Source organism: Lepisma saccharinum, chromosome 25 (genome assembly GCF_977018435.1).
Source record: "Lepisma saccharinum chromosome 25, izLepSacc3.1, whole genome shotgun sequence".
NCBI lineage: Eukaryota > Metazoa > Arthropoda > Insecta > Zygentoma > Lepismatidae > Lepisma > Lepisma saccharinum.
The window spans coordinates 20,787,462-20,801,670 of NC_139253.1; the positions used below are offsets into that span (position 1 = coordinate 20,787,462).

General features: G+C 35.2%; 1 protein-coding gene across 5 annotated transcripts in view; it reads right to left on the minus strand.

The window, feature by feature from the left end:
• Positions 1-3,838: 3,838 nt before the first annotated feature.
• Positions 3,839-14,209, minus strand: part of LOC145978526 (uncharacterized) — a 102,579-nt gene continuing 92,208 nt past the window's right edge. For 4 of the 5 annotated variants that reach the window (XM_083111175.1, XM_083111174.1, XM_083111172.1 and 1 more), the window contains 2 exons: positions 13,807-13,959; positions 3,839-5,650 (listed from right to left, as the gene is read on the minus strand). In XM_083111175.1, coding sequence (XP_082967301.1) covers positions 5,593-5,650; positions 13,807-13,959 — 211 coding nt within the window. In that variant the 3' untranslated portion in view covers positions 3,839-5,592. Of the gene's footprint in view, positions 5,651-11,680; positions 11,707-13,804; positions 13,960-14,209 lie in introns of all 5 variants that reach the window. The other variant, XM_083111173.1, reaches the window with a different exon arrangement.

Below are 14,209 nucleotides of genomic sequence, written 5' to 3' on the forward strand. Positions count from 1 at the left end.
AGAGAGAGAGAGAGAGAGAGATAGAGAGAGAGAGAGATAGAGAGAGAGAGTGATAGAGAGAGAGAGTGATAGAGAGAGAGAGAGAGATAGAGATAGTGATAGAGATAGAGAGAGAGAGAGAGAGAGAGAGAGAGAGAGAGATTAACAAACCTAAATTGGAATTGAAACTACTGCTAATTTCTCTGTCTCCTTACATTGTCAAGGAGAGGGAGGGAGAGAGAGAGAGTGAGTGAGTGAGCGAGAATGTGTGTGTAACTTAAACCTAAATGGCTAAATGGGAATTCAAACTACTGCACATATAATTTAAAGTAAATCGTATGTTGAATCATAGACCCCAGTTCAGCGAGCCCCCAGTCCGCCCCTGTCCCAGAGGGCACATGGCTCTGGACAACATTATAATATTATGAGTATATGTCTTGTAAATGAGAGAAAGGTGAATGAACACACAAACATTCAAGCAAACTGTACAAAACAAAATTTATCTATATTACTACTGTATATCAATTTAAAGAAAATAATTCCCCACTACGGGAACATTGACTGGATCTGAAATGCACAAAAAGCCGCCAAATTCAAATGCCCGAACACAACTCGGGCTCCCCGCTTAAGGGGTTAAGCAAACTATTGCACCCTGGAATTAGGTGCAGGAATAGCAAACCTGCTGTACATTCTACACAATTCTCATCTCAAAGAACAGGAAAGTTTAACTTCCGCATCAGTATTGAAGTAATACCCTCTATTTGGTGAGAAGAAGAATCCATAAGTAAGTCTGACAGACTTACAGTATGAATATAATATTACCATTCAAAACACCATAATTCACATGAGAGGAAAAGGGTCATCTTCAATAAATCATCAATACCAAGTAGATAAAACTGTATGGGTCCAACTCCCCAAATACAGAACATCTACTCACATTACTGGAGCAATTATCTGTGTCAGGTAACAGAGTACTCCTTGAAGTAAGTAGGACAGAAGTTGTGCATCCAAAGTGGTCATACTGAGTGCAGATGCTTCGGACAACGAACTGAGACACAAGATCAATACAGGACTGAAATTCTTTCAAGTGGCTCTTCTACATCATATACAATCTCTAGATCTCCTGTCAGCCTCGAAGGCACTTAAATACTGAGTTTTATTATTACCACAGAGTTGGAACAAATTAATATTATTTATTGTTACACAAAAACATAAATTGCAAACAATTTTCTTTTGCCGAATTCTTTGTACACATTTTTTTAATAAAATTCGTTTTTGCAATGTTCTCAACGGAAACCAAAACCGTTATTACATAAAAGGAACAAAATGAATCTGAAACTACCAAATGTTTATAAATGTTCAAAGTTTGCAATTTTTTTACAAAATTTTTCAAACAAAAAATTCTTCTTTTTCAACACAGAATCCAAATATGTAAAACGAATAGGGGGGGTGTTCCATTTGAAGTTTCAAATTTACCCCCCCTAAGGGGGGGGGGGTGGGCGGCAACGAAATTTTTGCAGCAATGACTTACCCCCTCAATAGTATCAAACTTTTATTCTGTGCAATTTTTCGATTGGATGCATTCTGCATGCGATATTCCATACTATCATTATAAATGGACCACCCGGTATATGGAGAGGTAAATTTGTAGAGTCGGTCCTTTATTATCTTTTCACAGGTGATAGGAAGTGGTGAAAGAAGGGCAATAGGCCTATAAGAAGAAACAGCACACTTGTCTCCAGATTTATATAATGGTACCACGTTAGCATTTTTCCATGAATCTGGAAATGTACCCTCATTGAAGCATCTGTTTAATAAAATAGAGAAGGGAATAGCGAGAGAAGAAGCAGCGTTTTTTAGGAAAATAGAAGGGATTTCGTCAGGACCATTGGCGCAATTTTGAGGCATTCAAGATAGGATGTATTGCACTTCTTCTGGAGACGTCGAAAAAGACGTTAGAGAGTGACAGCAAACTGGACGGAGGTTGGGAAGGGATGAAGCCGGTGTATACGAGGTTGTATTTATGGAGAGAAAAAAAAAAAAAAGAGTTAAAAAGATTAGCTTTGTCAGGGCCGTCTGCGCATACTAAGTCATGTTTTACTTTCAAAGGTATTCGAGAATTTTGCCTCCTTGAGTTGATTAGTGACCAAAAACAATTTGGGATTTGATTTGATATTGTTTGTGATAGCACCGATGTATTCCTTGTATTTGGTCTTCTGCAGTTGTTTAGAGGGAGGTCGTAAGTCGGTGAAAGTTTTCCGCGTGTATTCATTAGGAAAATGTTTCTAGAGATCCCAGGCCTTTTTTCGGTTTCCAAGGGCAAGCAAGAGCTCAGAGTCGAACCAGGAAGGGTATTTGTTTGATTTCTTTTTTTTGAGTGGCACATAATCCTTCATCACTGCATGAATCACATCAGTCAGCACGTCATACACTTCGTCGACACTTCCACTCTCCAGGATTGTCCAGGGAATGGAATTCAGCACCGAATGGATGTCACCCCAGGGTGCTTTGCACCAAACAAGGTATTGGCGTCGAGGGGTGGGAGGTCGTTGACTCTTCAGGTGGTCCGGGAGCGAGAATACAGCATCCAGCGATTCGTGGTCCAAAGGGATGAGGTTTCTCGAAGGGGCGATGTGCGCTGAAGGGAGTGATGAGAGAATGTAGTCCAGGTTATTGTCTTTTCGTGTATTGAACATATTGTGCTGTTGAAGTCTGAAGCCATGATGAAGTGATCCACGAAGTACGTGTCGTTCTTGTCTCTTGTAAAGCCATGCGTGGAGTCTGTCCATGTAATTGAGAGATTGAAGTCTCCGAAAAGAATTACGTCGCCCATAGAGGATGCCGACAGCACAGAATCGTAGCAAGCCTCCAGAACTGCTACGGGGCAAGTTTTGTGTGGCCTGTAAAAACAACCGATGAAAAGTTTGTTTTTCTTGCCGAGAAGCACCTCAACCCACAGAATTTCACAGTCGCGATCCAAGTCCCTTTGCACCACACTTTTCCATTTGTTATTTATGCAAAGCATCACTCCCCCGCCCCTCGAGCCTCGGTCTTTCCTGTACATAGTGAAATGTTTTGAAAAAGGCAGTTCGGAATCCAGTACATTCTCGTTGAGCCACGTTTCGGTCATTGCAATACAGTCCTGCTCCATAAATTCTCCCAATTCCGAAGTGCAGTCAGAAAGTTTATTTTTTATGCTCTGGGCATTATGGTAGTATGAATTTGTTTTCCATTGGCCTGGAACCTGGGTTTAACTTAATGTCTCCACACAACAGCACAAGAAAAAGAAAGTTCAAGAACCGGTGAGGCAGGGGCTTACCTTGGCCGCTGTCCGTTGCACGTGTCTCCCTCGAAGAAGTTTCATCTTGATGAACTCACAGAAACCCTGCCGTGTTTTTAAACAAGGGTGACTGAAAAAAGGCCTCTTATGACCAGACCTTCAAGAGCGGGGGAAAAGTGGTCGAAGGACCTTGGATTCACAGACCTGCTGCAATGACCTGGGCTGCCTGACACCATTGCACTCAACAGAAAACGTAGCAGGATGGTTGGGCATGAGGGGGTGTTAGAACTGGGCTCTCCTTTCGATGTGTTAAACATAGCGGATCTCTTGCGTATATCTAGATGTGAAATTTCACTCAAATATGTGAATATTCTGACTTATTTTTTACTTCTCTAAAATATTTTAAAAGCAATATTTTTATTATTTTGCTTTGTCATTGCTGCATTTCCCGATGACCGAACACCTTGCCTCTGGCTCTGTTACTTCAAAAAGTAACATTTTGAAGACTGCAACTTATCATCACATACAACTACTATTATCTTTGATTCATAATAGGTAATAAAACTATTAATGTATTTTAGAAAAGCATTTTATTGAGATGATAAAATGTATAAGTACATCGCAATTTAACACAAAAACTGAACATTTTTGGGAGATGTTAGGTCTCCACTATTAAAAAATCAGGCACTGTCTTAGAGGAAACGCAGACCTGTTATGTCTTTATGCTCTTGTTCTGAAAGCAAAATTCATGCCAGCCTAAATCTATGCCAATTACTTTTCTTTGTGACAGATCAATAAATTATCTTTCCTTTACAAACATTATACTGTATGCAATATACTATATAATAAAAATGGGAACAATCCAATTATTCTCTTCAACATTTTGTTAACAAGTAACAGATTATAAGCAATCTTTTTTGGTTATATTTTCATATTAGAATATTGACTTTTCAAAAGAATAAATAGTTTATACAAATTTTTATCTAAATTCATTAGTAATTTAGAACCGTAAAATGCTACAAAATTTGAAACACAATAAGGATAAAAAAAATGTATGTACAAAATATAAATTGTAATCAGTAATAATGATATTATTCCAAAAGGTCTGATCAGATCATTAAAGAATAGTGCCATCCTTATGTTCACATACATGGACAATTATATATAAACAGGGAAATAGAAGAAAATTTTAGTCTTTAGCAAAGCTTTCATTCTTTGACCTAAAGCATAAGCTTTACAAACTTGAAGATTAATTTTATTGGGGCAAAGCATCTTGGTAATGACTAATTTGAAACCAACATCCTACGTACCCACATACTCTTGCCAAGATAAATGACATCAATACTCTCCTTATACTGGATATCATCCACCCAGAAAGTAAATCACAAGTGCTCAACTGTACTAAATGGTGAATTTGGGAAGAATATATTAGCACACATTCAATGTATCCACACATTACAGATCATACACCACCATAGAAAAATCGACTTTTGTGCAGCAAATTTAGCCAGGCTGGCAACATATCACAAGCAACTCACTATGCAAGTTAGAGATTCAAATCAGCCTATTAGTGATTGATTACCTCTTATATCAGGACATATTTTATTATTATTTCATTGCTGGATTTATTACTCAGTGTATCTTCAACACATTATGCAATTTTTAAAAAAAATCATATCCCACCATGGCCTTTATCCACATATCAAAACTCCATGGTCCCTTTGATCAGAACATAGTGATGCATCACTCACACAACTCATGACATAAATCTTCCTATTTAAACACTTCACGAACATATATGTTGCTAGAAGCTCTAATAATAATTGCACTATCACAGAGAAATGTTTCCAATTCATTTTTTCTACTTTAAATGATAGAGAAAAGGAGACATACAAAGGAGATACTTTTGGTGAATGTATCAATGAATTGTATAAAATATGAAATTATGTGCATTCATAATGCCCATGAATACTTTTGAGTGTCAAATTTAATGGCACACTCCCCCCACTCCTTCTGCATGATAATATGTAAAAATACTTTTAATGGTAAAGGCAGAACTGCAATGATATGCGGCAACATAACACACATTTTCACGGCAAACTGATGATTTCTGATGCTGAAACTATGTTGCAAATGAGGTTAACTGACCAAAATGACTTTCCTGTTTCTTTGTTTTGTTTTCCTTTCAACGCTTTGCTTCCTGGTGAGCTATTAATTTGCCAATTCAATGCAATGCAATGCCCACAAAATAGAGTATAGTACAAAACTGCCAGTTACTTTAATATTCCTTGCAGTTCCAGCATATTTGGATCGGTTAAAGCTGCCACGAATAACTACGTTTTGCTTCTTCTCCAATATCTTCTGTCATCATGAGATTCTTGAAGGCATTCTCTGAAAGGAAGATATTCATTAAAAAAACGATTTTCAAATATGTAAATGGTAATAGCATTCGGTTTAACTTCAAAATCATTCACAAAATATTAAGCTGTATGTTCAATTTACACTTAGAATGAAAAAGCTATGGGAACTTGTCCCACAGTTTATACGGAATCTGGACTAAACCCAGAATCACTGCATTGCAAGACACCCTCAAATTGTTCATTTGAGAATGTGTGAATACAGTTGGCCACCACTATGAACAACTTTTGTAACACAGGTTAGTACTCGTTATGCAATAAAAATATAATTGTCTGCATGCTAAAGATATGTGTGTAAAAATAAGTGGAACATTACAAATCGAAAATGCCAGGCAGCATCTGCACCATGCCTCGCCATCTGCAGTCACATGCTTTCTTGGCCCCGAGCCAAACTGCACGCACTGTAGTAATATCTGGAGCTGTGTGTGATTGATTGATTTAGTTTATTTTACTTTGCTTTTGTGCCACTTTTGAATTGCGAAGATGGAGATGAGTGATGATATGATTAAATTGATGAGTGGACACTTACAAACACCCATGCCCAGGATGGGATTGGAACCTGGGACACTGGAGGGGTTTTGTGTGATTTTGAAATTTGCAAGCTGAACTTCGGGAGATTTCAGTACTGGCTGATTTTGGAAAAATCTTCCCCTGATTTTTGGGACACTAGATTGTCTGAAATTGGAAATCTTAACAGTAGAAATTCTGAAAAATTTCTTATTGCCAGTCTCCTTCAAAGAATTAACATTCCTTCATCCAAAGTGCCACATATCAAGTTGTGTTTCTTTACAGTCTTCTAATGTAAAATTTTTATTACATGCAAGTTTGCATATGCAAGCATGCATGCAGCATTATTTTGTCTTCATATTAATTTCTTTTATGGATAAAAATGTAGTAGCCAAAGAAGCCAGTTAATTGATAAATAAATCAGCCTTTCCACATATAATTAAAGTGAAAAGATAAAAAAAAGTTCTAAATCTGATTTTAAATTTATGTACAGAGTGTAACTAGGATGGAACCTCCAGTGTTATGTATAATCTGAACGAGTGACATGGCACTTACCAGATATTGTATCTAGGATCTTTACTCTAGTAAGGCTATCAGAGAGAACCTACTATACAATTAAAGAGTACTCATGTTCATGTACATAAGTTTCACTGCTGGTTTTGTTGTATGTTTCAATCTATTACAACAACTAAAACATCCAATAACAAAGTACATTGAAAAACATAGGTGCACTATTTACAACTCATTATATCACTGTAGAGACAACAATGAATTGCAAAATGAAATTTCCTTTTATTAGAGAAATCAATTATCATCAAAATTCAATTACATCATGTATATACAGTTTCTATATTTTAATCAAGGGAGATTATTATGAAATACTTGCACCTAACCAAAAATTCTATACACTGAAAGCACAATAAATGGTACATTAATAACACATGCAAGCAAGTAGAAGCTTTTTTCACAAAATCCACATGCTCTATAAGACAAAACATTTTAAGAAAACCACTGACAAGTAATACGTCAGTGAATTCAACAATTGTAATTTAACTTTGCAAGTAAATGCATTCATGCAAAAATATGGGCTATACAATAGATAGGAAAGTTACAGCCACGTTAGAGGTTCAACTCTTGCGGAACCAATACAAGAGTTGTTACTTGGGTTTCATTTGAGTCAAGAACATAAATCTCACAGAATAAAAATGGTGGTTCAATGTATCGATCCTTAAAGTCTAGAAATTTAAGCACCACTAGAAGTAGATCCATTACTTAAAAGTACAGGATATGTGGATATGCACAGGGAGTGTCTTTATTCACTCGTAATCTATTTATATAGTCACAAAAATTAAAAATGCAGAGGCTGATTGGAATGTTCTGAAGGTCTTATCAAATGACCTAAACTATTTATTCCACTGTATTTTGACACTGAATTAAAAAATGAGTCATTCCATGTCAGATCAACCAGGGCCTCCAGGTCATGGTTATTTGATTTCGATGAAATTTGGCATGAAGGTTCAATCATGTCTGGAAGGCTTGTATTCCAAATATTCCTATCTTGAAAGGTAGGTCCTGTCACACTTTTTTATCTGTGGTACTTGAATATTTTATTATCCATTCCTTTTCCGAAATCAAAAGGGTGTCCTATGATAGTCAATTCACTCTCTGTATGTCTAAAGAACTGTAAATAATAGTCTACTTCTTTTCTAGTGATTTTTTGAGAGGTGAAAGCCAAATTTTGTGGTTGTTACAAAAAAGTAGTCATCTGTTCCAATACATGTTTTTAAACAATAAACGCTGAGACGTGAAATACATCACATTTGTTTTTTTCGACTTTTGGAGCATACTGAGATTCAAGAGCCTTAAGCATCCTATTAGTATTTAGTAAATTCCAATTTGATTCCGAATATATTTGGGGAAGGGGGGGGATGCAATTTGCCCCCGAAAAAATTTACTGTTTTTACATTAAAAATTATATTTTTTCTCCGAAAGTATCAGAAGCAAGTCAGAAATTCTTCCCACGAGAACGAAACACATATCCGGAAATATGCAGGTTCAGTTTTAAACAATAACGTTCCAGCGTTGCCTACCTGGGGGCCTGATGAAATTTAAATTTCGTAAAAATATAGTTTTATTTAACTTTCATCTTCTTCTTCTACTTGATAAATGAAAATTAAGTTTATTCGATCATGTCATATTGTATGAAAGAAAAGGAGATATAAGTTTTAACTCTAGGATTCATAGTTTCAGAGATAATAATTTTTGGAATTTTGAATTTCCCATTAAAAAGCATGGCTTATATATTAGAAAATATTTTTCTACGAAAATGTCATCAGTAAGTGCACAATTCTTGCTACGAGAATGAAATACATATTAGGCAATATGCAGGAACTGTTTTGAACCCTTATGTCCTGGCGTTGCCTATGTGGGGGGCCAACGAAATTGAAATTTTGTAAAGACAAAATAAGATTATTAACTTTCGTCTTCTTCTTCTTCTATTTGGTTAGTGCAAATTGGATCTTTTCAACAATAGGCGTGTAGCTGAGACTGTACTGAAAGAAACAAGCTATAATTTGTAACTAGGGCATTCGTAGTTACGGAGATATAAAGCTTCATTTAAAACCTTGCACAATTCTAAACTTCCCTCTGAAAACACGCTGGGTGTTTAAGGGTTTACCGTTACTATGCACTAGGGCCTTTCAATAACAAGTTGAAATTTTGACACACATTAGAGGAAGATTTAATTATGTAGTGTATGCAACTTGGCTTGGATAGCTCTTGTCCCTTCTATGCTACACCATTTCCTAAATCCACCATTTTCCGGTGATTTTTCAATTTCTTGCATATTCAACCACATATAATATGGATTGGGTGATATATATGGAGACAACATAATGTATGCATACTGAGCTCACATCAGGGTACTAGAAAAATTAATGCCACCTTCCTGGTTGGATTACAATTGTAACAGCAGACACACAAAAAAAGCATTTTTTGACGTGTAAGGCTTTTTAAGGCATATTTTGGAGTATTTTATTTGCTAATGTAAACAAGCTGAGGGTATTTTGATGCAATACATGTGTTCCTTGGTGAGAGGATTGTTTGGTGTGTAAATATCACTAGGCTGTGATCAATAGTTCCAAAGTTATTGAGTCATGATGATAGCTCTTAGACTCATTTCCCAGATTTGGATCACATTTTCTGTTGAGCACCACCTTCTTCCACAGGCTATAACTCTAGAACAATTTCTCGGAGGAACCTAATATTTGGAATACAAGCCTTCCAAACATGATTGAACCTTCATCCCAAATTTCATCCAAATCAAAAATCCATGACCTGGAAACGTTTCTGAAATTGGTCGATTTGACATGGAATGACCCAAATGTAAGCAAATCTGGATTTTAATTCATAGGACCATGTTAAGCAAGTGCCCTGTAGAATCAATCTAACAGTAAGCATAATGAAAGCACATTTGCACATTCTAGATTTCTGACTACACTATCGGAAAATGTTCATGACCAAAAATACAAAAAAAGTTTGATAATTAAATCTTTTATTTTGTTAAAAGTAAAGGATATATTCCTCTCCAATTTTGATAACTGGAGACAGAGAACTTCACAAGTGATGCGAAAGAACACATAAGCAATTAATTTTATTGTACATTATACATTATGTTATTCACACAAACATGCCAGTTGAGTTTAAGATCTCGGTGGCTTGAAGATTTTTCTGTTGATTGCGCCAACAATAGCAAAGGTTATTTCCAGCTCAATTTATGAAAAGAAACACTAATCAACACTTGGTGCACAGTTGCAAGTTTAAACAGAACTCAAAAAATGTTCCCCACTTGAAATCAAGCACGAAACCCTTTGATTACAATGCTACAGCCTTTGCTACTACAGTTATCATGGAGAGCCATGCTACAGTGTAAAAATCCACATTCAACACAACAATTTTAATTCCTCTTTATGATTCTCCATGCACCACTCTCTCAAAGCAAAACTCACTGATTAGCAATCTCCCTTGCAACTCTTCTCAAAAAAATGTCTTTCAGTTTATGAACTAAATGTTTGCCTTTCATATTGGACCACTGTGGTATCAGTGCCAGTAATATTTATGCACTGATACATCCATAGCTAGGTAATATGTAACACATACTATGTGCCAATAATTATGTATGGAGCAGAGACTTGGACAATGACAGAGAGACAAAAGAAAGATCCAATCAGTGAAGATGAAATTTTTAAGGAATATATTGGGGAAGCTTAGAAGGGATAGAATAAGGAATGAGGAGATCCGACAGACAGTGGGGGTGCTGAAGCTTTAGGACAGGATAGATCAGGCACAGATGAGATGGTTCGGACACATGAAGTGGATGGATGCAGGAAGACTACCAGTAAGAGCTTACCATGCACAAGGAGTGGGAATAAGGCCAAGGGGGATACCAAGATGTCTGTAGAAAGAGCAGATAGCGGAGAGTGTTAGGAGAAGAGGACAAGATTGGAACACCGTAGAAAGAGAGGAGTGGTGGAAGACCAGGAAAAAATGGAGAGGCTTGACTTCTATGCCGATCCAGCCAGAAGCAGGAAATGGCGAAGGATGATGATGACATCCATAGCGTATATAATTATAATTTGGACCGAGCCAATACCAATGCCATTGTATCGGTGTTGGTTTGATTTCATTTACTGATACCGGTAGATACCTTTCTGGCATACAATCTGACAAGATTATTTGTTGGGGCTGCAAAAATGTTATCCTGGATGTCATGCAAAATTCGAAGTTTCCATTGATTGTGTACCAATATTATGTGAAAAAAACTATTTTGTGGTTTCTTAAGAAGTATTTTTAAATTCTGATATAATTTTTTAATATTTTAAAGCATAAATCTGGTAAACTGATGCTTATAATTGGAGCGGACTACTAACCCACTAACACCAATTAATATTTTGAACAACTTTTAATTATTAAAATTTTTAAACATCAGTATTGGTGGGAATCTGTTAAGAGTATAGGTTCAGCTCTAATTGTAATGCCTAAAATAAATTATGTTGACATGTATATTGTAGATCTTATTGATAAAACAATAATTATTTATGAAATGCACTACAAATCTAACATCTTACCAGCAGGAAACGCAATACAATAAACAAGAAAAAGATCAATGGAAAAGGAATTGCACACAAACTCATCAAGAATAAACAATGCTCTATGAACACACAACAAAACGTATAATCATTATACCATTCAAAAAAGTGATGATGAGGAAATGCATGGTTGTGAGCAAGACACATAAAAGTCATAATCCATGTTAATATTTGTGCTCGAATCATAGAGGTAACTTCATGGAATCAACTACAAGCACCTACTATGTTTATTTCTTGAAATGGGATAGACATAATGGCCTACACAACTGAGAAGATAAACAGTGTGAACATGGGGTGCCATTATCAGAACATGCTAGGAAAACAATGTCCAATACAAAATTACAGCTTACCTATTCACTCAATACAGGCAGTAGGGACCAAGAATGGGAGAAAAATATTCATTAATATAACTGGCTGTGTACAACTGTAATATTTTGTAACATAAAATTTTCTCTAAAAGAGAAACATTCACCTGTGTAAGATATTCAATGAATATTTGTTTCTTGTTGAAATCCTAAGAAAATTAATTTATTATAGTTTTCAAAATTATGTCATGGTTATTGGGTTTAACTTTCTTAATACTAATTGTATTTACTAATAAACTTCAGGTGAATGTGTCTTGTCTGTTTAGAAGCAGAAGTATCAAATGTTGAAATCTGAAAATTATCTATTAAATTACCAACAATTCAAATTTTATACAAAGATAACTGCACTTTAGTAAAAGGAATGATGTACATCCACTCTATATCTAATTTTTCCTTGCTATATTTTGTCTTGCTTAATCAATGAATAAGAAATACATAAACAAGAATGTGTATATTATAAACTGCACAATACTTCAATGAAATTAAATACAATTATAATTCAGGTCACATAGATAATTTAATGCAGATAAGCTGACCAGTAAATATAGTAAAGAGGAATAAAATATGTACATAAAAAGTAGAGATTGGGCAGATTAATTGGTATTGGATTGGAATCAGCTGATACCGATATATTCGTAAAATTACCAACATTTTTATCAATCCAATATTTCTATAAATAGTCTGTAATTTGGTGCAAAATTCTTTGCCACTTTGTTATTTTCTTAATGAACATAAAGCTGTAGCTCATGCAGCCTGCTTTTGTAAAGTAGATTTCTAAATATGCAGTCACCTAGTTAATATATTTATTAAGGAGGTAAATGAATCATTCAGGTTTTTAATGAAACATTCGTAATTTTATGTCAGATTAGTCAGTATCAGCAAACATTCCATATCCATCTATCCCTATTAAAAAATCTTGACTGTTTTTCAAAACTGAGTTCTTGTTTTAAAATCATTGGCAGGCACCCTAATAACATTACACAACATAACATTATAGAGAATGCCTAAAAGTGCAAAACATAATACATAATTTAGGGTTTCTTTTGACGTCTTTTACATCATATAGAAACTATTTGGGGAAGAGATCTTATTTTCCAAAACCAACTGAGATAATGGAAGTTGCTAGTGCTTTACTAGCTCATCACAATAGTTAGAATAGTCAATGGATTGGGAAATAAACAAGGATGTAAGCACGAATATTTATGCTTTACCCACAACATGAAGTACGACTCCTAGCTTTGCATTATGTTACACTAACTGCTGCCATGAAAGCCACCTGAAGAATTATAAAAATTAGGCAAAATTTTAGTCCACTTTATGCTCAGATAGCTTAATTTGAACTAAACTTACAGTTGTAAAGTGGAATCCAGGTCAGTGCAATGTTCCTCCCCTGGGAAGCAAACATTGAACCCATTGATTACAAGGCAACAGTGTTAGGCACTATGGTATCAGGGAGGTTCCTTGTTTTTTATTTCAAGTGCTTGAAATAATTCACAATTGTTTCACAACAATGGCTTTCGATTTTCACTGAATAACAATAGAACATTGCACAAGAGACCAGCCGAAAAAAACATAAGATAGGGTCAGTACTTGGGGGCAAGATGCACTCCTCACAACGGCATAAGTTGGTCACTGAGGCCTCCTTCTCATTTTATCTCCCCCTTTTCCTCTCAATTATCTAACTTTTGCTTGCACGTACTTACAAATAAATTTCAGACCATTCTGTCATCTTTGAATACCGTAACTCTGTTCATAGTATTTTTTGTTTTAGTGAAAACATGAAAGTAATGGCCCTGGTTGAAAGAAACATATTTTTAAATATTAATGTTACTTATAAACACTTGCTACATCAAATCAGTGTTTAGAAATATGTCAATAATCCATATTCACTGCAAGCACAACTATATATAATATTCCTTGACCTTTCCAGGTTCCTGAACATTTCTAAGAAGTTCCCTGGCTTCTCCATGACTTTCTTTTTTAATTACCTAGACCCAGGTCATGGAAACTCTGTCACTACTTATTCTTATGATAAGTTCAATCCTTCCATAATTTAATTATTATATATACTATATAAAAATTAGAATAAAGATAAATTTTAAAATACTTACAATTCAATGTTCTGAATAGTAGAACTAGGACACATCGATTCAACTTTTACATGACAATGTTTATGACACTTGAGTTGGCAGTCCCTGCATTCGTAGCCTTGTTTGCCTATTCTTCTGGCCACAGACTTTGTACACACTTGGCATGGTGTTCCACTACAACAAAACAAATAATATTATTATTGTGTTTCTCAGCCAAAGTTATGTTACATCAAATCATTTCATTAACTGCAATGATGCTTTATTACCTAAATATTTATGAAATACCAATGACTATAATCTTACTCCACATATTTTAAAATCAGGTTAAAAAAACATATTGACAGTATTGAATTAATAGATATCTCTTAAATATATATTATTTATATTATTAATTGATTTATGGGATAAATGGGGAAAAATGATA